The sequence below is a fragment of the Chelonia mydas genome, chromosome 1, assembly GCF_015237465.2.
Source record: "Chelonia mydas isolate rCheMyd1 chromosome 1, rCheMyd1.pri.v2, whole genome shotgun sequence".
Taxonomy (NCBI): domain Eukaryota; kingdom Metazoa; phylum Chordata; order Testudines; family Cheloniidae; genus Chelonia; species Chelonia mydas.
Genome location: NC_057849.1, coordinates 135,389,175 through 135,416,090, shown reverse-complemented (window position 1 = coordinate 135,416,090; position 26,916 = coordinate 135,389,175). Strand labels below are relative to the sequence as shown.

The 26,916-nt window shown below is 44.0% G+C and overlaps 1 protein-coding gene across 2 annotated transcripts in view; it reads right to left on the bottom strand.

Moving 5' to 3' along the window:
• The window catches only part of TXLNG (taxilin gamma), a 59,396-nt gene that overhangs the window by 13,131 nt on the left and 19,349 nt on the right, over window positions 1-26,916 (bottom strand). For both annotated transcript variants that reach the window (XM_037901016.2, XM_037901024.2), the window contains exons 4-5: window positions 1,798-1,968; window positions 577-771 (exon numbers count right to left, since the gene is read on the bottom strand). In XM_037901016.2, coding sequence (XP_037756944.1) covers window positions 577-771; window positions 1,798-1,968 — 366 coding nt within the window. The remainder of the gene's footprint in view (window positions 1-576; window positions 772-1,797; window positions 1,969-26,916) is intronic.

The window sequence follows — 26,916 nt, the reverse complement described above, 5'->3', positions numbered from 1 at the left end:
ATTTATGAATAAGTTGAATAGGATTGGTCCTAGGACTGACCCTTGGGGAACACCACTAATTACCCCTCTCCATTCTGAAAATTTACCATTTATTCCTACCCTTTGTTCCCTGACTTTTAACCAGTTCCCAATCCGTGAAAGGATCTTCCTTCTTATCCCATGACAACTTAATTTATGTAACAGCCTTTTTTGTCCACTCAAATTGAACCATTACCTTATAATATAATGAAAAATGCACAATTGCTAATGACAATGCACCACACATTTTAGCACAATTATAATAAGGCCATTAATGTCAGTGGAAATGTCTGGAAAAATAGATCCTTTGAGCTCTGTTAGGGATCCAGAGAACCCCATGGAAATGGGATGGGAATTGAAAGAAGAGATTTTTGGCCAAATAGCCACCTAATTTTTGTTAAGAAGGCCTGAAATTAAAAAAGGCATTTACCTTTATTTATGTAGAGTATACCATGCAATTTTACCACTTAAATTACTGAAGAATGTTTTTAGAAAGCCACCACTTAAAGTAGTAAGGAAACTAATTTGAGTACGTATGGAAGCATAAATTTAAATTACCTCTTCCCGTAAAGCATACTGTTCAATTAGTTTCTTCAGCTTCTCCCCCAATTCAATATTTTCTTGGCGGAGCTTGGCATTGTGTATATCATGCTGTTCCAGCTGGGCCTGAATTTCATTCAGTGTAATCTGGAAATGTGCAGTGGCTTCTTTACGTCTCTCCTCTTCTTCACGTGCTTGCTGCATGTTTTCTTCCTTTTATCCAAAAGGATTTGTTAATGGTGTGCAAGTCAAAAGTGACATAATATGCCCGTATAATCAATCTTTAAGATAGAGATGGGTCAAAATAAATACTTCAGGTCTGAATACTTCTACAACATTGGTGTGTTCAAAAACCAAAACCAAAGTTTTGCCCAAACTGACAATTAAATCCTTACCAATTCAGTGTGCTATCAGGATGCTTCTTTAGGGAAGCTGGTTCCTGGTCTTGCAACCACTCTGGCTTTAGCTGGGTGTTTTAATGTAGGTATTTTAATATACATTCAGCAGTCTACTACCATGCTCTATACATTTTGGTATTGGCAAGTGAAGCTCTAGCGTGTTGTTTTGTTTTTACTTTTCAATTGATCTAAAACGGATATGGTTTATAATTGTATGCTTGAAGAGCATTCGTCTTTATGGCTTGAGAAAGAGTTTAACTGATGTTAGTATGGTTTGGTAAGGCCAGCAACGATTATCCAGGAGGCAAAAAAATCCTGCATTGATACATTTGAAATAGAAAACTGAATGGTTTGTGTTCACCTCCTCACCAAGGTTTTTGTACTTCAATTTAAAAGCTACCCTAAAGTTAACAAAACAGTTATTTGGTGAAGCAATTCCCTACAATAACAACACAGGGAAATGAATGGAATCTCAACCTCTCTTTCCCTTACTCCTGCCAATTCAAGCTTTGTTTATATTTTGTCATTTTACGCTGTTTTGATTTCATTCATGTTATTTTACTAGCAGCCAACAACACAGCTCTCAGTAACTAATACGGCAAGACTAGACACTACAGCAGTCTAAACTAGTATGATTCATGGACCAGTTTGAGAAGGAAACTGACTAATGTAAACACACCAATTCCCACAATCCCAATACTCAAAAGGGTTGTTATTCTCTATTGATCTGGGTATTGGACATGAAACAGTGCAAATATCAGCTAGCTAGCAGCAAGTATGAATTTTAAATAGCAATCAGAAATAGGGTTTACCTTAAAACAATTTATACAAATAAACTAACCTTTAAAGTCTTGTTATGACGCTGAAGCTCCCGGCACAGAGATTCCAGTTTGCTGCGTGCTAGAATGGCCTTGCTATGCTCACTCTGCAAGTGGACTTTCTCTTTCACAACCTGTGCTTGTTTCTTCTGCAGTATCTTCATCTGCTTTTGAACATTCCGGCTCTCCTCCAACTAAAGTTAGAGAGCATAATTAAGAAAATGGCGATGAGTGTGCCATCTTTTTCAACCTAGTCAGAACAACTTAAACTAAGATTGAATGAACTTTAAGTAGCTTCAGAAGTGAATGGTGAAGGTCTATAGATTTCACTAAGACGAGTGTAGATTACAACAACTGTTTGGGTTTTTTTTTTTTTGGTCCTGGGGAAAAGTTAATCCCAAATGTGTGAATGGACAGTCTTGGAATATAAAACTAAGAAAACCTATTCTGATTTACCAAAAATTTCCTCCGAGTTACAAGGTCTATAGAACAGTTAACCAACAGCCTCTCAGCCTGCATGCAGCTACGCAAGCAGAACCAGACCTATCAATCACAGATATATGAGGCACTCTGAAAAACCTACCAATTTAAACAGCTTTCACAGCTAAGGATAACACCCCGTGGACTGAAACTTGCTAGTAAATTTATATATGTTACAGTAATAAGTTGTGAATTTCTTCTGTAGAGCATCTCTCAAGAACCAAGATGAATAAACCAACAAGGATTTTTAATCCTACATACCAAAGAAATTCTCCAAAGATGGGAGAATTGAATCAGTGTACCTTTTACCTCAGAAAAAGAAAGTTTTTGGTAATTCAGAATAAGTTTTCCTATTCTTTCATCTACAAGGTCCTCAGATGCATTAACCCAGTGGTTCTTAACCTGGGGTGCACGCACTCCCTGGGGGTGCGAGATGCCCTTTCTGGGGGTGCGAAAGTTCCTTGTTTCTCGAACATCATTGAACAACAGCAACAACAGAAGGGTCACTGAGCCGGTAAACTTAAAAAAGTGTAATTTTTCATGTATTCTTAATTTTACTGTGAAATTAAAATACATAATTCTCTTTCATTCTGTAGTTATGATATATGTAGGTTTAAAGAACTGACCTACTTCAAAGATTTTTATAAGGGGTGCGTGAACATATTTTGAGAACGAAAGGGGTGTAGGCTGCAATAAAGGTTAAGAACCACTGCATTAACCAATGGGACTGTAATAGGAATGTTAGGTTTAACAAGTTGATCTACTGACTGGTCAATTGACAGCCTACTATTTAACCATGGTCAAATATCATCTGATATTCCAGCAACAATGCGCAGATGTAGGTGGTGGCCTAGCTTTTTTATTGCAACACGGTGACATCTGTTAGCAAACTTACTGAAATGTCTTGAGTACTCACTTTACTACATGCTAATGCCATCTGCTGGGGAAAAGGTGAACTAACTTAAAGTTGATCATCTTAATGGCTGTAATCTTCCAGAACAAACATTATACATATATCTATTTGTATTCCAGGCCATCATTGTTCATTGTGGTCTACAAAGCGCATTAAACAAGCTAAAAAACATGGTCCCTGGTCCTGGTCAATCTAAACTGCCAAGACAAACCTACAGAAATAAATTCAGAAGGGGGTGGAGACGGGAAAGGAGGGTTCAGTCATTAAACCTTCTCCCCGAACACAAAGACAAAAGATGCACAGCCATCAAACCTGCTCCCTATTAACCCCACTATCCTCAACACAAACAACCTGTTATAGGCCTATGTAAATAAATCCCCACTTCTCTCCCTCAAACACCCCCTCCATCAATTCCCCCCACACACTTATCCCCAACAAAACCTTCCTGAGAAATATGGAAAGTTCTATGTTAATGGGGGTTTGTGACATCACATCTTTGTAGAGTCCCTCCCCTTCCTGCTGCTTATGAGTCTGTGTGTTTGCTGTAGGAAGAAGGAGCCGCCTGCCCTCTCTACCTTCCTGTGATCTGGGAGTCTTTAAAGGTCCTGGGAGGGAGGGGACAATATGCCCAAAAATATTTTGACAGGATGGAATCTTCCAATCAGCAGCGCTTAGAAAGACTGAATAGCTACTGGTTGATTAAAATTCAAGAGATACTTCATAACTGAGACAGAAATCCAGAAGTAGTGAGACATTAACAGTAACATAATAAATTATGCAGAGTTGAGGAAAGCCAAAATAATTTGTATGTTTTTTTTTTTTTAAACACTAGACATGAACATGGAAACACTGTTAAAGCTAAGTGCAAGTTATGTTCTCTTGAGTATGAGACAAAGGTAGATAGAATGGAGAACGCTCACTTGAGGAATCTTGTGATGTGTCCAGCTACTGTCAAAAGATTATTACAGGCAAACAGCAAAGAATACTAAGTGGTCGACATCAAAATTTGTTTTCTTCTGTGTACTCTTTTTCTACTTTGTCTTTGACAGTAGTATCATGAAGCCTAGTGTCTTTTGATGAATGCAGGGATATAAGTGGCAATGAAAATGATGCTAATTCCATTTCTTCATCTTCAAATAAGAATTTTGTTACTTTATCTGCTTCGGCATCAAAAACTCCTACTCCTGGAAAGTCTTCAGATGTTCATCAAATCATTATCAAGAGGTTTTTGGAGAGAATGTCCTACTACAAGAAAAACAAACTTACCCATACATTTGCTAGTGGTAATTATGCCAACAATACTCCAATTTCATATAATCGAAAATCCTTATACACTAAATTTATTTTCATAAGTTGCATCCAAAGGGCCAAGTAGGAAATGGCTTGCAGAAGTCTTCTGAACGCCAAAGCAGAGGATGTGAAAAAGAGTTTGGTGTTCTTACTGCACAAGCTCCTCATGGGCTTCTAGTGTCTGGAGGGATGGAACAATATTCGCAGTGAAAGTGTTATCAACTTCATGGTGATAACCCCACAGCCCGTGTTTTATTTATTCCAGTGTGTAACTGAGCATCACCACACAGCCCAGTATATTGCTGACCAGTTAAAAAAAAGTTAGTTACTTACTTTCTCGTAAGTATTGTTCTTCGAGATGTGTTGTTCACATCCATTCCACAGTAGGTGTGCATATGCTGCATGCATGAGTGTCGGGAATCTTTTCCCTTAGCGGCTCCCGGCGGGCCCCTCGAGTGGCGCCACTGCGCCCTGCATATATACCCCCACCGGCCCTACCCCCTCCAGTTCCTTCTTGCCGGCGACTCCGACAGAGGGGTAGGAGGGTGGGTGGTGGAATGGATGTGAACACCACATCTCAAAGAACAGTTACGAGAAAGTAAGTAACCGTTTTTTCTTCGAGTGCTTGTTCACGTCCATTCCACATTAGGTGAATTACAAGCTTACCTCTGAATGATGGTAGGAGTCACGGAACAACTGCTTGGAGGACCGCTCTGCCAACTGCCATGCCGTGTCCTCTCTGACCTGCTGGTTGACCGCATAGTGGGTCGTGAAGGTGTGCACCAAGGACCAGGTGGCTGCTCTGCAGATCTCCTGGATCGGGACCTGTGCCAGGAACGCCGTGGAAGTCGCCTGTGCCCTGGTCGAGTGGGCTGTGACCGCCGGGGCTGGATCACCTGCGAGCTCATAGCACACCTGGATGCAGCTTGTAATCCAAGATTGAAATCCGCTGTGCCGACACCGGGAGGCCTTTTAACCTCTTGGCCACAGCCACAAACAGCTGTGTGGACTTGCAAAAGGGTTTGGTGCGCTCCAAATAGAACGCCAGCGCTCGACGCACATCCGAGGTGTGCAAGCTGCGGTGACTCGGGACCGTATGAGGTTTTGGGAAGAACACCGGCAGACAAATGTCCTGGCCCAGATGGAATTGGGACATCACCTTAGGGAGGAACTTGGGGTGCGGCCGGAGCTGCACCTTGTCCTTGTGAAATACTGTGTACGATGGCTTAGAGGTGAGGGCCTCAGTTCGGAAACCCTTCTGGCTGAGTAACGGCAACCAGAAATGCCACCTTCCAGGAAAGGGAGGAGGAGAGAACAGGTAGCGAGGGGCTCGAAAGGGGGTCCCATGAGTTTAGAAAGGACCAGGTTAAGGTTCCATGGAGGAACTGGGGGGTGGGAGTATGGGAACACCTGCTGAGGGAGTCCGCCAGCTTGTTCCGCACTCCCGGGAGATAGGACGCTTCGAGGTGAATCACATGGGCTATGCAAAGGTCCCAGAGGAGGAGAGCCTCGCGACAGAGTGGCGAGGAACGAGTCCCGCCCTGCTTGTTTCTATAAAACATGGCAGTAGTGTTGTCTGTCAGAACTGTCACGCTGTGACCACTCAGAGTGGCGTGAAAGGTCTGGCAGGCGAGACGAACCGCCCTGAGCTGCTTAACATAGATATGGAGTGTGTGCTCCGGACCACAACCCCTGCATCATGAGGTCCCCTAGGTGAGCCCCCCATCCGTGGTCTGACGCGTCCGTCACCAGCATCAGGTGCGGAAGTGGGGCGGCAAAGGGGATGTCTTTGCAAACCACAGGCTGGGACTGCCACAACAGCAGGGAGTCCAGCACATCCCTTGGGGCTGTCACTACCGAGTCCAGGGGGTCCCTGCCTGGGCGGTACACCCGAGCGAGCCACGCCTGCCAAGTCCTGAGTCTCAGTCTGGCATACCTGACCACGTGCATGCATGCTGCTATATGGCCCAGCAGCCGCAGGCAGCACCTGGCCATTGTTGGAAACTGGCACAGGGAGGCCACTGCTTGTTGGATAGCCCGGAATCGGGATACCGGAAGGCTTGCCCTGGCCTGCCCCGCATCCAGGACCGCCCCTATGAATTCCACTCTCTGCTTGGGTACGAGTGTGGACTTGGGGACGTTGACAGGGAGCCCCAGATCGTGGAACAATCTCAGGACCACCTCCACATAGCCCCACACCTCCGCCTTGGATCGGCCCGCCAGGAGCCAGTCGTTGAGGTATGGGAGAACCGCAAACTGATAATGTTCTCGGCCCACGGTGAAGCGTAGGAACCGCCAGTGTGCTGGGAAAATGGTGATATGAAAGTACTCGTCCTTCATATTGAGGGTGGCGTACCAGTCCCCCAGATCCAGAGAAAGGATGATGGTGCCCAGAGAAACCATGCAGAACCGGGCCTTGACCAGAAACTTGTTGAGCCCGCGCAGGTCTAGGATTCGGCGAAGGCCCCCTTTGGCCTTGGGGATGAGAAAGTACCGGGAGTAGAACCCTTTTCCCCTTAGGCCGCGAGGCACCGCCTCTACTGCCCCCGCCTGTAGCAGCGAGCGGACTTCCTCCTCTAGGAGATACTCGTGAGACGGGTCCCTGAAGAGGGACAAGGAAGGGGGTTGGAAGGGAGGCGAACTGCAGCAAGTACCCGTTCCGCACCGTGCGTAAGACCCAACGGTCTGACGTAATGGTGGACCATGCACGGGAGAAACGGGACAGGCTCTTCAGGAAACAAAGGGACAGATCTGGTGGCTGGTCTGGTACGCTGTCCTCAAGCGAACCTTCAAAAGCCTGGCTTAGTGCCCGGCTAGGGTTTGTGCTGGCCTTGGTTCATGGCCCAGCGCATTATTGTTATTGTTGCGCCATCGCCTGTTATCCCTGCCTCGCCTACGGTAAGGCTCATGCCTATGGCGAGGGTGGTACTGGCGTTGCGGGGGAGGCTGCAACTTAAAGGGCTTCCTCTGGGTCTCCGGGATGTGCACATACCCAGCGACTTGAGCGTAGCCCGCGAGTCCTTGAGGCTATGCAGCCTTGCGTCTGTCTAGTCCGAGAAGAGCCCAGACCCTTCGAAGGGGAGGTCCTGGAGCGTATTCTGGACCTCGGGGGGGGTGGGGGGGGGGAGGCCTGACTCCTGGAGCCAAGCCGAGAACTTCATGATCACCCCTGACACGATTGTTCTAGCTGCAGCGTCTGCTGAATCCATGGAGGCCTGGAGAGAGGTCTTGGCTACTGCCTTGCCCTCGTCCACCAGGGCCTTGAACTCCTGCTGGGAACCTTGCGGGAGGTTGTCCTTAAACTTCCCCACCGCCGCCCAGGAGTTGAAATTGTGCCTGTTCAGTTGAGGATTGCTAACCAGCAGGCCATCCTGAAGGCCCCCAGATGAGTACACCTTTCTACCAAAAAGGTCCAGGCGTTTCGCCTCCTTGGCCTTAGGGGCCAGGGCCTGCTGTCCATGGCGCTCCCTTTCGTTCACTGCCGAAAGCACTAGGGAGCATGGACTTGGGTGGCAGAATAGGAACTCATAGCCCTTAGATGGGGCAAAGTATTTACACTCCACTCCTTTAGCCGTTGGAGCGCTGGAGGCCGGGATCTGCCATATAGTTAGACTGAACGGTCTTAATGAGCGGGAGCGCTATTCTGGACAGCCCTTCAGGGCTCAAAATGTCCACCCATGGGGTCCTCCTGCTCAACCGTCTCCACGGCCTGCAACCCCAAATTTTGGGCTACTCTGCGCAGCAGTTCCTGGTGGGCTCTATGGTCTATTGGTGGAGGGCCGGATACCTCTGTACCCGCCACCGGCTCATCGAGGGAAGATGAGGAGGTTAGCTGCTGCTTGACCCCCTCTTGTTGGTCCTCCTGCTCCCCATCTCCTGTGGTAAGGGCCCCTGGCTCAGGCCGGGGTGGGAGTCCATGGGACAGCACCGGGCTCAGTGCCGGACTCTCCGGTCTATGCTGGAGGACTGGATACTGTTGCCTCTGGCACTGTCTGGCGTCGGTGCGGGGAGCAGGTCCGCTGCACTGAGTAACTTGTCCTGGACGGGGCCCCTTGGTGCTCCTGATAGGCCCAGGGGGTCCAGAAGGGCCAATGGCCTGGTGGCCCCCATTGAGGTTGCCAGCTCCCCTGAGGGTCCCTGCTGTCCGGACCCCGGTGCGGGTAGCTATAGTGGCCGGAGCCGGCACCAGACTGCAGCAACGCCGATCGCGAAGGCCATGGTGGTGCCAACAATCTGCGCCGGCGGGAGAACGAGCAGCTCCTGGCTGAGCGGGACTGGGAGCGGTACCGGTACCCCTGGGACCGGGATCTGGACCGGTGCTGGTGTTCCCTGAACCAGGACCTCCTGCGGGGGACCTCTGGTGAGGGCCGCCTCGACTCCCACTGCCAGTCTCTGGGCGGTGCCGGAGAGTGGTGTGCCCTTTCTGGCGCTTCTTCGTGTTGACCTGCTGCTGGTGCCGCAACCTCCTTCTGGGCCGCTGGCAAGTGCGAGTCTGCGGAGTCGGAGCTTGACCCGGACCAACTCCGGGAGTGGAGTCGGGATGATGTCTTCGAGCGGCACACCATTGCCGGCTTACCCCTCAACGGCGCCTGAGGCATGGGTGCTCGAGGGTTCTCCCCATACAGGAGGGGGCTCGCTGCTGACAGCTCGATGGGGTCCTTTGCGGCATCAAAGGTGCCAGGCATAGAAGGCTGATCCGTTATGCGCTTGAGCCCATCGTCCGCATTGAGTTCACTTAAGTCTGGGCTCGGTGAGGCTTGTGCCGCTGGGACCGCCTGTGTCAGCGCCGGTTCCGTGGCCTTCCAGCTCTTCATAGAATCATAGAATATCAGGGTTGGAAGGGACCTCAGGAGGTCATCTAGTCCAACCCCCTGCTCAAAGCAGGACCAATCCCCAATCAAATCATCCCAGCCAGGGCTTTGTCAAGCCTGACCTTAAAAACTTCCAAGGAAGGAGATTCTACCACCTCCCTAGGTAATGCATTCCAGTGTTTCACCACCCTCCTAGTGAAAAAGTTTTTCCTAATATCCAACCTAAACCTCCCCCATTGCAACTTGAGACCATTACTCCTTGTCCTGTCCTCTTCTACCACTGAGAATAGTCTAGAACCATCCTCTCTGGAACCACCTCTCAGGTAGTTGAAAGCAGCTATCAAATCCCCCCTCATTCTTCTCTTCTGCAGACTAAACAATCCCAGTTCCCTCAGCCTCTCCTCATAAGTCATGTGCTCCAGACCCCTAATCATTTTTGTTGCCCTTCGCTGAACTCTCTCCAATTTATCCACGTCCTTCTTGTAGTGTGGGGCCCAAAACTGGACACAGTACTCCAGCTGAGGCCTCACCAATGTCGAATAGAGGGGAACGATCACGTCCCTCGATCTGCTTGCTATGCCCCTACTTATACATCCCAAAATGCCATTGGCCTTCTTGGCAACAAGGGCACACTGCTGACTCATATCTAGCTTCTCGTCCACTGTAACCCCTAGGTCCTTTTCCGCAGAACTGCTGCCTAGCCATTCGGTCCCTAGTCTGTAGCTGTGCATTGGGTTCTTCCGTCCTAAGTGCAGGACCCTGCACTTATCCTTATAGAACCTCATCAGGTTTCTTTTGGCCCAATCCTCCAATTTGTCTAGGTCCCTCTGTATCCTATCCCTGCCCTCCAGCGTATCTACCACTCCTCCCAGTTTAGTATCATCTGCAAATTTGTTGAGAGTGCAATCCACACCTTCCTCCAGATCATTTATGAAGATATTGAACAAAACCGGCCCCAGGACCAACCCCTGGGGCACTCCACTTGACACCGGCTGCCAACTAGACGTGGAGCCATTGATCACTAGCCGTTGAGCCCGACAATCTAGCCAACTTTCTACCCACCTTATAGTGCATTCATCCAGCCCATACTTCTTTAACTTGCTGACAAGAATACTGTGGAAGACAGTGTCAAAAGCTTTGCTAAAGTCAAGAAACAATACATCCACTGCTTTCCCTTCATCCACAGAATCAGTAATCTCATCATAGAAGGCGATTAGATTAGACAGGCATGACCTACCTTTGGTGAATCCATGCTGACTGTTCCTGAACACTTTCCTCTCGTGTAAGTGCTTCAGGATTGATTCCTTGAGGACCTGCTCCATGATTTTTCCGGGGACTGAGGTGAGGCTGACTGGCCTGTAGTTCCCAGGATCCTCCTTCTTCCCTTTTTTAAACATTGGCACTACATTAGCCTTTTTCCAGTCATCCGGGACTTCCCCCGTTCGCCACGAGTTTTCAAAGATAATGGCCAATGGCTCTGCAATCACATCCGCCAATTCCTTTAGCACTCTCGGATGCAACTCGTCCGGCCCCATGGACTTGTGCACGTCCAGCTTTTCTAAATAATCCCTAACCACCTCTTTCTCCACTGAGGGCTGGCCATCTACTCCCCATGTTGTGATGCCCAGCGCAGCAGTCTGAGAGCTGTCCTTGTTAGTGAAGACAGAGGCAAAAAAAGCATTGAGCACATTAGCTTTTTCCACATTCTCTGTCACTAGGTTGCCTCCCTCCTTCAGTAAGGGGCCCACACTTTCCTTGGCTTTCTTCTTGTTGTCAACATACCTGAAGAAACCCTTCTTGTTACTCTTGACATCTGAGTAGCTAGCTGCAGCTCCAGGTGCGATTTGGCCCTCCTGATTTCATTCCTACATGCCCGAGCAATATTTTTATACTCTTCCCTGGTCATATGTCCAACCTTCCACTTCTTGTAAGCTTCTTTTTTATGTTTAAGATCCGCTAGGATTTCACCGTTAAGCCAAGCTGGTCGCCTGCCATATTTACTATTCTTTCGACTCATCGGGATGGTTTGTCCCTGTAACCTCAACAGGGATTCCTTGAAATACAGCCAGCTCTCCTGGACTCCTTTCCCCTTCATGTTAGTCCCCCAGGGGATCCTACCCATCCGCTCCCTGAGGGAGTCGAAGTCTGCTTTCCTGAAGTCCAGGGTCCGTATCCTGCTGCTTACCTTTCTTCCCTGTGGCAGGATCCTGAACTCAACCAACTCATGGTCACTGCCTCCCAGATTCCCATCCACTTTTGCTTCCCTCACTAATTCTTCCCTGTTTGTGAGCAGCAGGTCAAGAAAAGCTCCCCCCCAGTTGGCTCGTCTAGCACTTGCACCAGGAAATTGTCCCCTACGCTTTCCAAAAACTTCTTGTCTGTGCCTTGGGAGGCGCCACCCTCCTGTGCGGGGAATGACCAAGCCTTCCTTTAGGCTGCGCCGGGGACCGCACCAGGGAGGACGATTGGTGCTGGGGCCTAGCCTGGCGCTCCGGGGCTGACAGTTTACAGTGCTTCGCCGGTGCCGTGTCTCCCGACGGCTCTGGGGCATTACGCACCGATGAAGCCTGAGCCGGCGTTGGGTGCTCCGGGCCCGGTGGCTGCAATGCGGCCTCCATCAACAGTTGCTTTAGGCGAAAGTCTCTCTTTCCTTGTCCTTGGCTGGAACGTCTTGCAAATCCTACACCTTTCAGCTTGATGTCCGTCCCCCAGGCAACGTAGACACGAGTCGTGGGGGTCACTAACTGGCATAGGTTCGCGGCTCGCGGCGCAAGCCTTGAAGCCATGGGCCTGCGGCATGCCCCGCGGCTGGTGCTGGAGGCCTCCAAGCACCTACTCGCTTAAGTGTTCACAATCTATATGTAAGCAAACGAATAACAGCTACTCTAAAGGCTAAGGGACTGCTCTTCTATGAGAGAGAGAGAGAGAGAGAGAGAGAGAGAGAGAGAAAGGTTGTTCCAATGCCGCCACAGACGGTAAGAAGGAACTGGAGGGGGTTGGGCCGGCAGGGGTATATATGTGGGGCGCAGTGCCGCCACTCGGGGGGCCTGCCGGGAGCTGCTAAGGGAAAAAGTTTCCGACGCTTGTGCACGCAGCGTGCACACACCTAATGTGGAATGGACGTGAACAAGCACTCGAAGAAGAAAATAAAATTAGTGAATTGGGTCCACAGAAGATTATTTTGGTTGTGAACAACAACATGGCTAACATGAACACTACTTGGGGTTTTGCTGATGAGTATCCACAACTTCTGTGTTATGGATATGCTGCCCATATGTAGGGGCAAGGTTGCGGAAGATTGGCGAGGAGCTAAGTGGTGGACTGAGTATGTGACTGGATGTAAGCGGAGGATGCAGGCAGTTTCAATTAACTTTGTCCGACAGACCCTGCCAAAAGATATTGTAGCATAGCTCACCATATTTTTGCCTGTAAACAAGTTAGTTTATGTAATAAGCATAAATTATATATGTAAGAATGTAACCAGCTGTTGACCCCAAGTACCCCCCGAGATAAGCACAGAGAATATAGCGCTGCAGAGGACTTTCCCCCCATGGAGTCCTGCCTGGTCAGCTGTTCCAAACAGCCAGAGTCCCCTGCAGCCCCTCCGCGCGTCCTAGGGGCTCCCCGCGCAGTTTACTATTCTTAGGCCTGAGTGTCCTCCTTTCGCTGGTATCTCCCACCCCAGCCCTTGTGGGCACACCATATTATGCAGTTTTTCACTTGCGATGTTGAAGATCTGACAACTTTGCACCACCTGCTACAAGTGAAAAGCGCAGTCAAAATTTTCAAAAGCAACAAGTACCAGCAAACATTTTTCAGCATCAGTTAGTATAGCACTCAATTTCATTCACACTGAGTAGCCTAGTCTTACTCGATGGGCATCTTCTATTAAATGTCTCAAACTTCAAATATGCAAAAAGACTTCATACAGCTGCTCTTGAAGAAGAGGTGGCTGGGTGTTCTCTCTGAGTAGTCTGCACTAACATTTTTGATGATGATGTGTCAAGGTTCCTTCCCCACTCTGAACTCTAGGGTACAGATGGGGGGACCTGCATGAAAAACCCCCTAAGCTTATTTTTACTAACTTAGGTTAAAACTTCCAAGGTACAAACTATTTTACCTTTTGTCCCTGGACCTTATTGCTGCTACCACCAAGCGTCTAACAAATATAACAGGGAAAGAGCCCACTTGGAAACGTCTTTCCCCCCAAAATCCCAACAAGCCCTACACCCCCTTTCCTGGGGAAGGCTTGATAAAAAATCCTCACCAATTTGCATAGGTGAACACAGACCCAAACCCTTGGATCTTAAGAACAATGAAAAAGCAATCAGGTTCTTAAAAGAAGCATTTTAATTAAAGAAAAAGAATCACCTCTGTAAAATCAGGATGGTAAATACCTTATAGGGTAATCAGATTCAAAACAGAGAATCCCTCTAGGCAAAACCTTAAGTTACAAAAAGACAAAAACAGGAATATACATTCCATTCAGCACAACTTATTTTATCAGCCATTTAAACAAAACAGAATCTAACGCATATCTAACTAGATTGCTTATTAACCCTTTACAGGAGTTCTGACCTGCATTCCTGCTCTGGTCCCGGCAAAAGACAACACAGACAGAGAGAACCCTTTGTTTTCCCCCCCTCCAGCTTTGAAAGTATCTTGTCTCCTCAATGTTCGTTTTGGTCAGGTGCCAGTGAGGTTGTCTTAGCTTCTTAACCCTTTACAGGTGAAAGGGTTTTTTCTCTGGCCAGGAGGGATTTACCCTTCCCTTTATATTTATGACATGATGTCTTTTGGATGTGAAAAGACAAATTCATTTAACTGCTTCATATTGTAGTTAAGTCAGACTATGAAAAATAATAGTTCTACACTGTCTGATGCCAAGAACGAGTTTCTCAATGTTAAGAAACCTGTAAGAATACTGAACACAGTCTATTTACAAAAGCAGAAGAGAAAGAGAGAAGATAATATCACCAAAAAAAAAAAAAAAAAAAATCAAGTGATCACTCTTGCACATGCTTCCAGGGCCAAAATCTGACCATGAATCTGATTCAGCTTGTGATCTCACAGTGACTGTTGCAAATTTTAAAGGAAATACAAACAAACAAGCAATGATGATGGAGACAGCAAAATATAAGCAAAAAAGAAGCCCAGTCGGTTGTAAAACAATGCAAAGTGCAGTCCCAGCAGCTGAATATAAAAACATGCTCCATCATGGTGGAAAGGGTTGTATCCTCCTCATCTTCTTGCTACAGTGGCAGATATTCTTTTAACACTTGTGCACTGTATTGCATGTGAGGAACAAAACTGGTTGGTTTGGGGAATCATCATTCAAGAAACAGAAATAGATTGAAGACCTCCACTGCTGGGAAGCTGGTGATCATGTATCAAAATATGATTAAAGAAAGGACAGATGAAAAGTTCATCTGAAGAATATTAAGTTAAGAGGGAGAATGAGTTACTGATGAATTTGATAACAAAAATATAGATGAAACAGTTGATGCTTAATGATGAAAAGATAATGAACAGCGTGATTCTTGAAGTGCTAACCTGTTGCTAACCTAGCGTAACTGCATTTAAAATTGACTTTTTTCTTTTATAGTTGCCATGTTTGTTTTATTTCATTTTTCTTTTGCAATTATGAACCTTATTCAAGATTGAACATTTAAACATTAACCTAAGATTGCTAAAAAAGGTAATAACTTTTTTTTGGTGTGATATTCACCATTTCACATTTCTCTGAATTAAAATAACTAATTGTTTTTTGGACACAGGCATAAGTATCTAAGACTAAACCTACTGCAGACTATAAAGTCTTACTCTTGTTCGGTACTGCTGTATTAACTAAGGTCCCAAAATTAGCAGTCGTTACTATTTAAGAATTGCCCAGGTATCAAAGCCTTTTAGAAAGACAGAACAGACAGCTAACAGAATAAAAACCCAAGGTCAAACAGCTAGATTTTTTTCATAATCTAAGAAATTAGAGTTGCAGCATCCTTTCACAAAACTGAGAGACTTCCCTTTTTCCCTGTCTGTGAATAAGTAAATGAATTAAAATATTAATATCAAACACTGATATTATATGTGCCATATACAGTAGTTAAACAGTGTCAACTCCTGCTGTGAATGATAACTGAGCTGAAAGCTGAGCAAAGATCTTGTGATAAGTAATATACAGATTTTCTCCTGGGTGATGATCCAAGTCAGTCAACTGACCAGTTCCTGAAACTGAGTAATTAGTAAAGAAAGTGCACATGCTTATGTGTATGTTTTAAAGACTGTTGGAGAGCTATAGTGTCTGTCCTTGTTTTGTAACATGTTTAAATCAAAGATTGCTGTAAAGTAGTTTTAAAACTGAACAAGTTACTGTTATTAACTGGTTTCAGAGTAGCAGCCATGTTAGTCTGTATCCGCAAAAAGAAAAGGAGTACTTGTGGCACCTTAGAGACTATCCAATTTATTTGAGCATAGGCTTTCGTGAGCTACAGCTCACTTCGTCGGATGCATTCAGTGGAAAATACAGTGGGGAGATTTATATACATGGAGAACATGAAACAATGGGTGTTACCATACACACTGTAACGACAGTGATCACTTAAGGTGAGCTATTACCAGGAGAGCGGTGGGAAAAAAACCATGATAGCTCACCTTAAGTGATCACTCTTGTTACAGTGTGTATGGTAACACCCATTGTTTCATGTTCTCCATGTATATAAATCTCCCCACTGTATTTTCCACTGAATGCATCCGACGAAGTGAGCTGTAGCTCACGAAAGCCTATGCTCAAATAAATTGGTTGGTCTCTAAGGTGCCACAAGTACTCCTTTTCTTTTTGTTATTAACTAACATGACAGAGCACTGCATATGTCTATCACAGTTAGTATTTCATACTGCCTTTCAAGTTCTAGCTGTATGCAGACATAAAATGAGACCAAATGTGCAAGCTTTTTGAACTGCAGAGTCTCATAAATGTAGGAGTTTATGTTAGATAGTCAGTGATCCTAGGGCTAATTTCATTAATTGGAAAAACAGGTAATGTGGACTGGATAGCGTAGATCAGTGTTTCTCAAACAAGGAGTCTGCTGGTCCCACTGATCAACTCCCCCCTCCCTTCCAGTGCCTCCTGCACACTGGGGAACAGCTGTTCAGCAGCGTGCTGGAGGCACTGGGAGGGCAGGGGAGGAGCGGTGACACGGCAGGCTCGGAGGAGGGTGTGGAATTATGTCTGGGTCCATCGGCCGCGCTGATCAACTCCTCTCCCTCCCTCCCAGTGCCTCCTGTGTGTTTCAGAAATGCCTTTTCACTGACTGCCCACCTCGGCAAGCACACCTATCAGACCACCCTCGTTGTGTGCAACTGCCCAACCAACTACACACCAGCACTCCTACCAGGAGCAGACAGGAATTACTGGATCTCCGGGGCAGAGGAGGTTGTGCAAGCACAACTATGGTCTAGATGTAGAAATATGAACATCTATGAGAAGATTACATAGGAGATGTATGCAGACGGGCACGGCAGGGATCAGCAACAGTGCCATATGAAAGAAGGAATTTTGCCAGGAATACCACAAGGTCAGTGAGCGTAATAAGATCTGGTGCTGCCCCACAGACCTGCTGCTTTTACAACAAACTGCATGCCATATTTGGCAGAGACTCCCATGAGCACCCTGCAGACCACTGTGGGTACCACAGAGGAGCCTGTGACAGACACTCCTGATGTGAACAGCGAATAGGAAGGAAGAGGAGCAGGTGGTGGGGGTTGTTATATGGGAAGGGACTCCAGCCATACCACAAGCCAGGAGCTGTTTGAGATTCTGCTGCAGTCTAGCCAGTCCTGTCTGGTGAGCATAGATGAGCCTGATGTAGAGGGAGGAAGCTCAGCTAAGTGTGTGCACACACTTTTCCTTAGAATGTTTAAATTTAAAAATGGCCCCTAGACCACCCCTAAGTTAAGACAAAGGTATAGACTTTTCACTGTTTACTTGCACAAGAAGCGATAAAAAGGTACAGAGGCAGAGTTGGAAGCTGCTTTTCATTCTGCTGTTCGATTATGCAGCCAGGGGCCATGCAGTGCACTTTGTTTATGTTAGTAGGGATGTCCTTTTTATTTTCCGAGAGATCTCAATGAAACTTTCATGGAGATACTCTGCAATCCTCTCCCAAAGGTTTTTGGGGATTGCAGCACTTTTTCTTCTTCTGCTGTAGGACACTTTCCCACACCACTCAGTAATGAGTTTAGTTGGCACCACTGCAGCATATGGGCTACAGGCACAGGCAGCTTCAGGACTCCAGTAGCAGCTGTGTTCTCTGTGCCTTTGTGAACCTCAGGAGTGAGATATCAACTAAAACCACTGCTCCCTGTGGAAAACAGTGCCAGTAATCAGTGTCACTGCCCTATACTCATGGAACAGGGCTTGAAGTTTTATAGCTTCATGCAACAGAAAATCCTTCCTACCCCTCACCCTTGCTCTGCCATACTTCCTGGGGCTGGAGAGCACTGCAGTGCTGAGGGAGTCCAAAGCTGAAGTGTCAATAAGCATTTCTTATTAAAAGTGTTTATGGGAATAAGGGAAGGGATATTTTAAAGTTATCTATCCCTTTCCATGGTGATTGTTAATCCAATGGTACATATGTCTTATTAATCAGCAGCTTCTGGCATGGCAAATTTGAGGGGTGCCCCATCCATGCCCGCAGAACGCCTCACACTCATGAGGAGAAAGAAGAGGGCTAGGGAGGACACGTTCAGCAAAATTACACGAACTACTGCGGCACTGGACTGTGAACAAAGGGCTTGGAAAGCCGACATGACTGACAGCATGGAGAAAGAGGACAGGAAAAAGGCCCAGGAGTCCCAGCATGACAAGGGGATGGAAACACACCTGCAGATAATGGGTCTTCTCCAGCAGCAAACCAAATGCTGCAGACCATGGTTGACCTACAAGTCCCAAAATTCAAGACTCCCCACCCTTTGCTGTCCTTGGAAAACTATGGTGGCCACTCCCTACACCTCCCCGTCCCACAACATACCATATCCCATCACAGGCGAATCCTTACCCCTACACCACTCTATGCCAGGGGACAGCAAGGAAAACCTCAACTTCACATAACCTGACCTGTGAGAACCACACAATCGGTGTATGTCTAGCAACAATCACACTACATTTGTGCACTCAAATAGACAAATGTTTACTCCCTTTCTAATTTTAAATGTTCACCCTTTTAACCTAGGTTAACAGTTTGTATATCATTGCCACCCCCATATTGATTTTCTGCACCGTTTTCCCCCCACTCAACGAAGTTCTATTTTTGGAGAATTAAATTTTCTGTTGGTTCACAACAAATATTTCAGAGTGCCTAGCAGCAGACAAAGCAAACAGTATATGAAAGATACAAACCAAACACCACATAAAATTAATAGATTCAGGAAAAACCTGGACACTTATAAATGCACATCAAACACGACAATTCTTAGCAGCACCCAAAGCTCCAGGCCCAGTGAACACTCCAGCACAGAGTACTACTGTGACTAACTGTTACTACTGTGACTAACTGTTGAGGTGCTCTTTCAAATCCTCCCTCAAATGCATAGTTCCACGCTGGGCTCTTATAATAGCTTTGGCATCTAGCTGTTCAAGGCCAGGAGACATGCTCCACTTCCACCCGGGCGGCAGCTTTTCCTCCTTTACCTCACATATATTATGCAGGATGCGACAGACAGCTATAACCACAGCAATATTTTTCTCACTGAGATCCAATCTAGTGAGTAAACTCCACCAGTGTTCCTTCAATCTAGAAAAAGCACATTCAATGTCATTGTGCACCTGTTGAGGTGGTAACTGAATCTTCCCTGGTGCTGTCAAGGTGGCCAGCGTATGGCTTCATGAGCTAGGGGAACAAGGAGTAAGCTGGGTCCCCCAGAATCACTTCTGGCATTCCAATATTCTCAACGGTAATCCGCCAGTTGGGTAAGAACGTTCCTGCTTGTAGCTTTCTGAAGAGTCCTGTGTTCTTAAAGATGCGAGGGTCATCCAGCTTCCCTGACCAAACCACATTGATAGGTGAAGCAATACTGGTTATCCATCAAGACTTGCATAACCATAGAAAAGTAGCCCTTTCTGCTGATGTACTCCGTAGCAAGGCAAAATAGGGATATGCATGCCATTTATCATCCCACTGAGGTTTGGGAACCCCACTGCTGCAAATCCATCCATTATGTCCTTCTGCACGCTGCCGAGAGGCACAGTCCTACATAGCAGATGATTAATGGCCGTAAACACTTGCATAACAATGGCTCCCACTGTGAATTTTCTAACTCCAAAATTATTTTACACTGCCTAATGGCAATCTGGCATTGCAAGGCTAGAGTGCAATCTCACTCATTTTTCTCCACTGCCAATGCAGCTCTTGTTCTGGTGCCCCTGCACTGGGGGGCTACAGTGAGCTCAGCACACAGATCCAGGAATGCAGCCTCTCTCATCCCAAAGTTCTGCAGCTTCTGCTGGTTGTTCAAATCCTACATTACAATGCCATCTCGCCAATCAGTGCTCATTTCTCGCGCCCAGAACCGGAGCTCCATCTGAAGCTACTCTGTGAATGCCACCCAACAAACTTGAATTCCCCTCAGCAATCTCTTGCTGAAGAAATCATCATGTCCCTTTTTGCTGAGATACTCCTCTGGGTCTGCAAATGCAGGAAAATTGTGCATCCTGTATTTGCAATGTTCATTCATGAGATAATGCAGAGCTCCGCGGACTCCATGCTTCTGTCAAAGATAGCAGGCACCAAAAAGTGCCAAGCAGGCTGGTAAGATATTTTCTAAAAGGCACAAAAAAAATTGGTTTTGGATGGAGAAAGTTGCATGCTGGGACCTTGATCACTAGGTCCCAGAGATACCTGGGCTAGCCTTTGTATCCCACAAAACATGAAAATTTCCCGAAAGACAACGCACAGTATGGTGGCGTGACACACTGGTATACTTACTCTGACTGCACTGCACTTAACAACAACAAAAGCACTCATGGTGAGTATGTGTTACAACAACGCAAGCAGCCAAGTGTGCATGCGCCTGAGTGCTTTATGTGGCTGTATGCCAACATAGCTTGCGTTGACCACAGTTTATATTGCAGACATGGCCTTATTAAAAAAATCTAAAAAGTCATCTTCTCAAGATAGTAATTGAGTATAAATGTTATTTTCTATTGAGGTTATGTAATTTAATTCTGAAAACCTGAATGGCTAAAACTAGAAAATTTTTTATAACCAATTATAGTCCAAATACTATTTTTGTCTTCTCATACCCTCTATTATTATTTGCAGTTAAGGATAGTTAATAAAACTTTATAAAACTAAATTTAGCTTTCACGCCCTTTTTATATAGTTATGCAACTGAAACTAAAAGAACCTTAAGAGAGGTGGTACAGGTAATCAGTTGCTTAAATAAGGTTAATTCTACATCTTATCTTTCTTACACTGTTCTAAAAAATTAGTGCTTTAATATACACATGACTTTTTTGACATTTCACAGTATTTGACCAACATTTGACTGTCATTTGACTATTGCTGTAGTCAAATGTCCAACCCTAAAATGGTTTCCTGCCTTCAAGTCAGGTTCAAAGAGAACTATATACCCAGGGTTTTAAACTCTCTCTCTCTACTACTGAAGACTAGTCTACACTAGAAGCGCTACAGAAGCTGCATCCCTGTGGCGGATCTGGTGAAGAAGCTGTACGCCGACAAGAGAGCTTTTCTGTTGATTTAATTACTCCACCTCCATAAGAGGCGGCAGCTACGTCAGCAGGAGAAGCTCTCTGACCGACACAGTGCTGTCTACACCGGCGCAGGTCAGTGCTATTTACGTTGCTCAGGGGTAGGGAATATTCACACCTTTGAGCTACATAAATTATACCAAAGTAAGTGGTAGTGTAGAGAAGCCCAAAGAGACCACCGTGTGGAGCATGCTCCTATTGAAGGCAACATCAGCTGATGCCTGAATATCCAGCTTGTAAAGTTTTAAAAGATGTGAATAGATGTGACCAGATAGCTATTCTAGAGATCTTTTCATATGGTGTATAAAAATCGCTGTGCCCACGAGATTGCTACTGCCCTTTATGCTGGTTACGGGAAAAGGACTGACCTATAGGGCTGGGTGGATTGATTTAAATAAATTTTCATCTTGATTTGCATTTATACTTTTTAGTTTCCTAAAGAAAGGCAGACTCTCATTGGTTGGTAAACATTAAACCATGTTGATCTGTAGCTAAATAGATCCTTAAAACCTAATCTTGTACTACTATTTGCTAACCACGAGGATACATTATATCTATATACTACAGCTGTCAAGCGATTAAAAAAAAATCACAATTAATCCTGAAATTAAGAACATTAATAGTTATTAATTGCACTGTTAACAGAATACCATTTATTTAAATATTTTTGGATGTTTTCTACATTTTCAAATATATTGATGTCAATTATGACACAGAATAAAAAGTGTACACAGCTCACTTTATATTTCGGATTGCAAATATTTACACTGAAAAAAACAAAAACAGTATTTTTCAATTCCCCTAATACAATTACTGTAGTGCAATCTCATGAAAGTTGAACTTATAAACGTAGAATTATGCACAAAAAGTAACTGCAGTCAAAAACAATTCAAAACATTAGAGCCTACAAGTCCACTCAGTCCTATTTCTTGTTCAGCCAATCGCTCAGACAAACAAATTGTTTACATTTATGGGAGATAATGCTGCCCACTTTTTGTTTACAATGTCACCAGAAAATGAGAACAGGTGTTTGCATGGCACTGCTGGAGCCGGGGTAGCAAGATATCAACATGCCAGATGCGCTAAAGATTCATATGTCCCTTCATACTTCAACCACCATTCCAGAGGACACGCGTCCATCCTGATGACGGTTTCTGCCTGACAACAATACAAAGCAGTGTGGACCGACGCATGTTCATTTTCATCATTTGAGTCAGATGCCACCAGCAGAAGGTCGATTTTCTTTTTTGGTGGTTCATGTTCTGTAGTTTCCCCATTGGAGTGTTGCTCTTTTAAGACTTCTGAAAGCATACTCCACACCTTATCCCTCTCAGATTTTGGAAGGCACTTCAGATTCTTAAAACTTGGGTTGAGTGCTGTAGCTATCTTTAGAAATCTCACATTGGTACCTTCTTTGCGTTTAGTCAAATATGCAGCAAAAGCGTTTTTAAACGAACATGTGCTGAGTCATCATCCGAGACTACTATAACATGAAATACTGGCAGAATGCGGATAAAATAGAGCCGGAGACATACAATTCTCCCCCAAGGAGTTCAGTCACAAATTTAATTAACGCATTATTTTTTAACGAGCATCATCTGTATAGAAGCATATCCTCTAGAATGGTGGCCGAAGCATGAAGGTGCATTTGAATGTTTAGCATATCTGGCATGTAAACACCTTGCAATGCCGGCTACAAAAGTCCCATGAGAACGCCTGTTCTCACTTTTTGGTGACATTGTAAACAAGAAGTGGGCACCACGATCTCCCATAAATGTAAACAAACTTGTTTGTCTTAATGATTGGCTGAATGATAAATAGGACTGAGTGGATTTTTAGGCTTTAAAGTTTTGCAGTGTTTTGTTTTTGAGTGCAGTTATGTAACAAAAAAAAAAATAATTCTACATTTGTAAGTTCAACTTTCATGATAAAGAGATTGCACTACAGTACTTGTATGAGGTGAATTGAAAATACTGTTTCTTTTATCATTTTTACAGTGCATATATTTGTAATACAAAATATAAAGTGAGCAGTGTACACTTTAAAAAATATAGAAAAACCATCCAAAGTATTTAATAAATTTCAATTGGTATTCTATTGTTTAACAATGGGATTAAAACTGCGATCAACCGAGATTAATTTTTTTAATCACATCACGAGTTAACTGCAATTAACCGACAGTCCTACTATACACACTTATTTAAGCAATTATATATCTTAGCAGATTTATGCTGATTCTTAATTTTTACAGTTAGAAATAATGTATGATGCATTTCTTATTTACTAGATAAGGATTCATTTTTTACTCTTGATTTGTGTAAAGCTGCATTTGTATGAAAACTGGAATTCATTTAAAATGCACAGCATTTTAATTTTTATTAGTAAAATAAAACTACCTTACAGGATTGGATACCTAAGAAAAAAGTAGGTTATCAAAACATGTTTTGCATTTAAAATGGATACATTAAACAAAGGAAGAATTATCTGCAGTTAGTGATTTGAACTGATTGTTTCTGGTCACTTTGTCCTTAAAGATTTTAAAACTAAGACCTTATTGTCTCACACTTTGTTTCTATTTGTAGATTGGAAAAAAAATAAAACAAGTTGTTTTTGCTCAATTGCCAATTGGATTCTCAAATTTGAATAAGCTAGTCATTGAATTGAACTAGATGAAGAAACTGAAATGAAGAAAATATGCTCTTTGCACCTGCAGAAGAAGCTAGCGTTGTCAAAGTTGATCTACCACTACAACAAACTTTAATTTCAGGTGTTTAATGCCCAACACCATTTCAATGGCGTAACTTTCTTTAAAACTTGACAGTAAATATATACCGCTTGAATGTTTCTTTTTAACTTACATGATATTAATAGATTATAGTAAAAAGAAAATTAAATATGATTTTTATCCACCCTGCTTATAGGATTAATGGATGCACCATCTCAACAATCTTGAAATAGGAGATTTGACTTCTTTCCTTTAGGTGCCCAATGGCAGAAAATAAATACAGCATTAGAACCGATGTGTGATGGAGACAGACACTCAGGGCTCTAAGAAGATCTTTACCAGAGCTCCTCTCTTGGGTGAGATGGTTTTAGACAAGTGGGGAGCATGATTTCAAGGGCTCTTAAAAACTGTGTTAATTTTTGGGATAAGGGTCGATTTGTTTGGGGAATAAAACCTTATTGTGGAATATGTAGTCCTGTTCTCAATATCAGAGCCCAAGCTCTGACACCCCATGGGTGGAGGTGATGGTAGACAGGAAGGCCACCTTGATTGACAGGAAATACAAGGATAGCTTTCCGATGGATTCAGAGAGGTTCTGAGTCAGATTACCCAAACTGAGATCCCATTGCGGAGCTCGATGAATCCTAAGAGGATGATAGAGAAAATTTTCTCTGAGGAAATACTTCATATTCCACTGTAAAGAGATCCTCTTTCTGCCTGTGGAAGAAAATATGCTAGAAAATGCAGCCACTTGATATTCTAACATTGAAGCTGTGAAGCTCTTTATTAGATCCTACTGGAAAAATTCGAAGGTCTGTGATATAGATGGTGACGGAGACATACTATGTTTCTTGCATCACTGCTTGAACTTCTGCCAGGTTCCAGAATTGAAAAAAATAGTGGAAGCTTTTCTAGATACCAGCCGAGTGGAGACCATGTCTTCCAAGTAGCCTCTTGCTTTCATGTGTGACGGCTCAAAAGCCAGGCAGTTATGAGATACTTTGGCTCTGGGTTACAAAATCAGTCCCTGAGAAAACAGATCCTGTCTTAAAGGGTTGACAACAGAGATGGAATCCCCACTGGGATCAGAAACATTTGGCCTAACTCACGCAATACAGAGCCACTAATACTATCTGTGTTTATTCCCCCCTGATCTTCACCTATTGCTCTTGGATATCACTTTTAGAGAAAAGGAGACACCTCACGGCTTGTTCACGATGCAAATAGATCTCTCTCTGGTACTCCAAATTTCCTCATTAGAAACTAAAAGATTTCTGGATGGAGAAACAATTTTGTATGATCTAGCTGTTCCCTGCTTCGCCAGTTGGCTGTGATGTATTTCTTTCCTTGAATATGTAGAAATCTGCTGGATTGGAGATTTTGCTTCATTCAGGAAGCATCAGAACGTGGACTACCCTTTGCAAGGATGACCACCCCTTCCCACCCTCCTTATTGACGGAGGCCACTGAACTGGTGATTTCTGTCATGATTACAGGGAGTTGCTCACTCATAGGAGAAAGCCAAGTCAGAGCAAATTGCACAAGTTCTAATCAATTTTTATCATTTCCTCTCCTGCAATATTCAAATTCCCTGTATTTAATTAATCTCTGCGTGAGCTCCCTATCCCCAGAGGCTGGCATCTATGTTGGTTTAGAAACTGTAAGAAAATCCCTTCTTGAAACAAGGTGTGCTGAGCCACCATCTTAGAGTGACTATTAGTCTAAGAAACTGGACTCTCCAGATGGGACGAATTAAGATGTGAAGGAGATAGACTGGACCACTAATGGATCACATGTACAGACTAAAGGTTTTAAGATCCAGATCTGACCTAAAAAATGGGGTGTAGAGGGAGGTCATCTTTCTAGATTGCTTTAGCTTTAAGTCATTATTTTTGCAGTTTTTATAAAAGCATTTTTACTTTATCTGCTCACTTTCCAGCCTCAGCTAGCAAGTCATTTCCAGAGCTGTGCTGTCAATAATCCTGGTGCAGGAATAAACCTGTTGTTACAGAATGTTATGACTAAGATTGGACGAAGATTTTTGAATAAGGCTGGTTACAAACGGATTAGCAAATTAATAATGAAAAAAAGTCTTGTTGATTTAAGGATATTTCCTTTGTATATTTTGACATTGACAATTTGTCAGTTGGTTTAAAGCTTTAAGTTTTTGAATCTCAATGAACTTCCTCCCCATAATTCCCCACAAATGAAAATTGTAATGGATATAAATAAGCTTAAAATCCATAATCTCTCAACAGTGAAAAAGTAGATTTTTATCAATCTAAAATACTTAAAAATAAACATCCACATAATCAAATATATAAAAATTAAATTCTGCAAAGCCTAGGTATGACAATATACACAACCATAATGCTGTTTTCACCTCCATTCATAGCACAGGTAACATAATGGAGACTTCACATGGGTTTTTATGCCATCCACATTTCTTTTCATTACCACTTAGTATCTTTTGTTTTTTCAAGTAGTTGTAGATTTTAAAAAAAAATATACATTTTCAAATCTACTTTCAGTTAATGTCTCTACTTCGGTCCTGTTGCAGTTAACTCACATGATTAACAAAAAAAATTCATCATGATTAAAAAAATTAATCGCAATTAATCGCAATTTAAATCGCACTGTTAAACAGTAGAATGCTAATTGAAATTAAATATTTTGGATATTTTTCTACATTTTCAAATATATTGATTTCAATTACAACACCGAATACAGAGAGCGTACACTGCTCACTTTATATTATTTTTGATTACAAACATTAGCACTGTAAAAATGATAAAACAGAAGAAACAGTATTTTTAATTCACCTCATACAATTACTGTAGTGCAGTCTTTGTCGTGAACGTGCAACTTACAAATGTAGAATTTTTGTTGTTGTTACATAACTGCACTCAAAAACAAAATACTGCAAAACTTTAGCTCCTACAATTCCACTCAGTCCTACTTCTTGTTCAGCCAATCACTAAGACAAACAAGTTTGTTTACATGTATGAGAGATAATGTTGTCCACGTCTTATTTACAATGTCACCAGAAAGTGAGAACAGGCATTCGCATGGGACTTTTGTAGCCGGCATTGCAAGGTATTTACATGCCAGATATGCTAAACATTCATATGTCCCTTCATGCTTCGGCCACCATTCC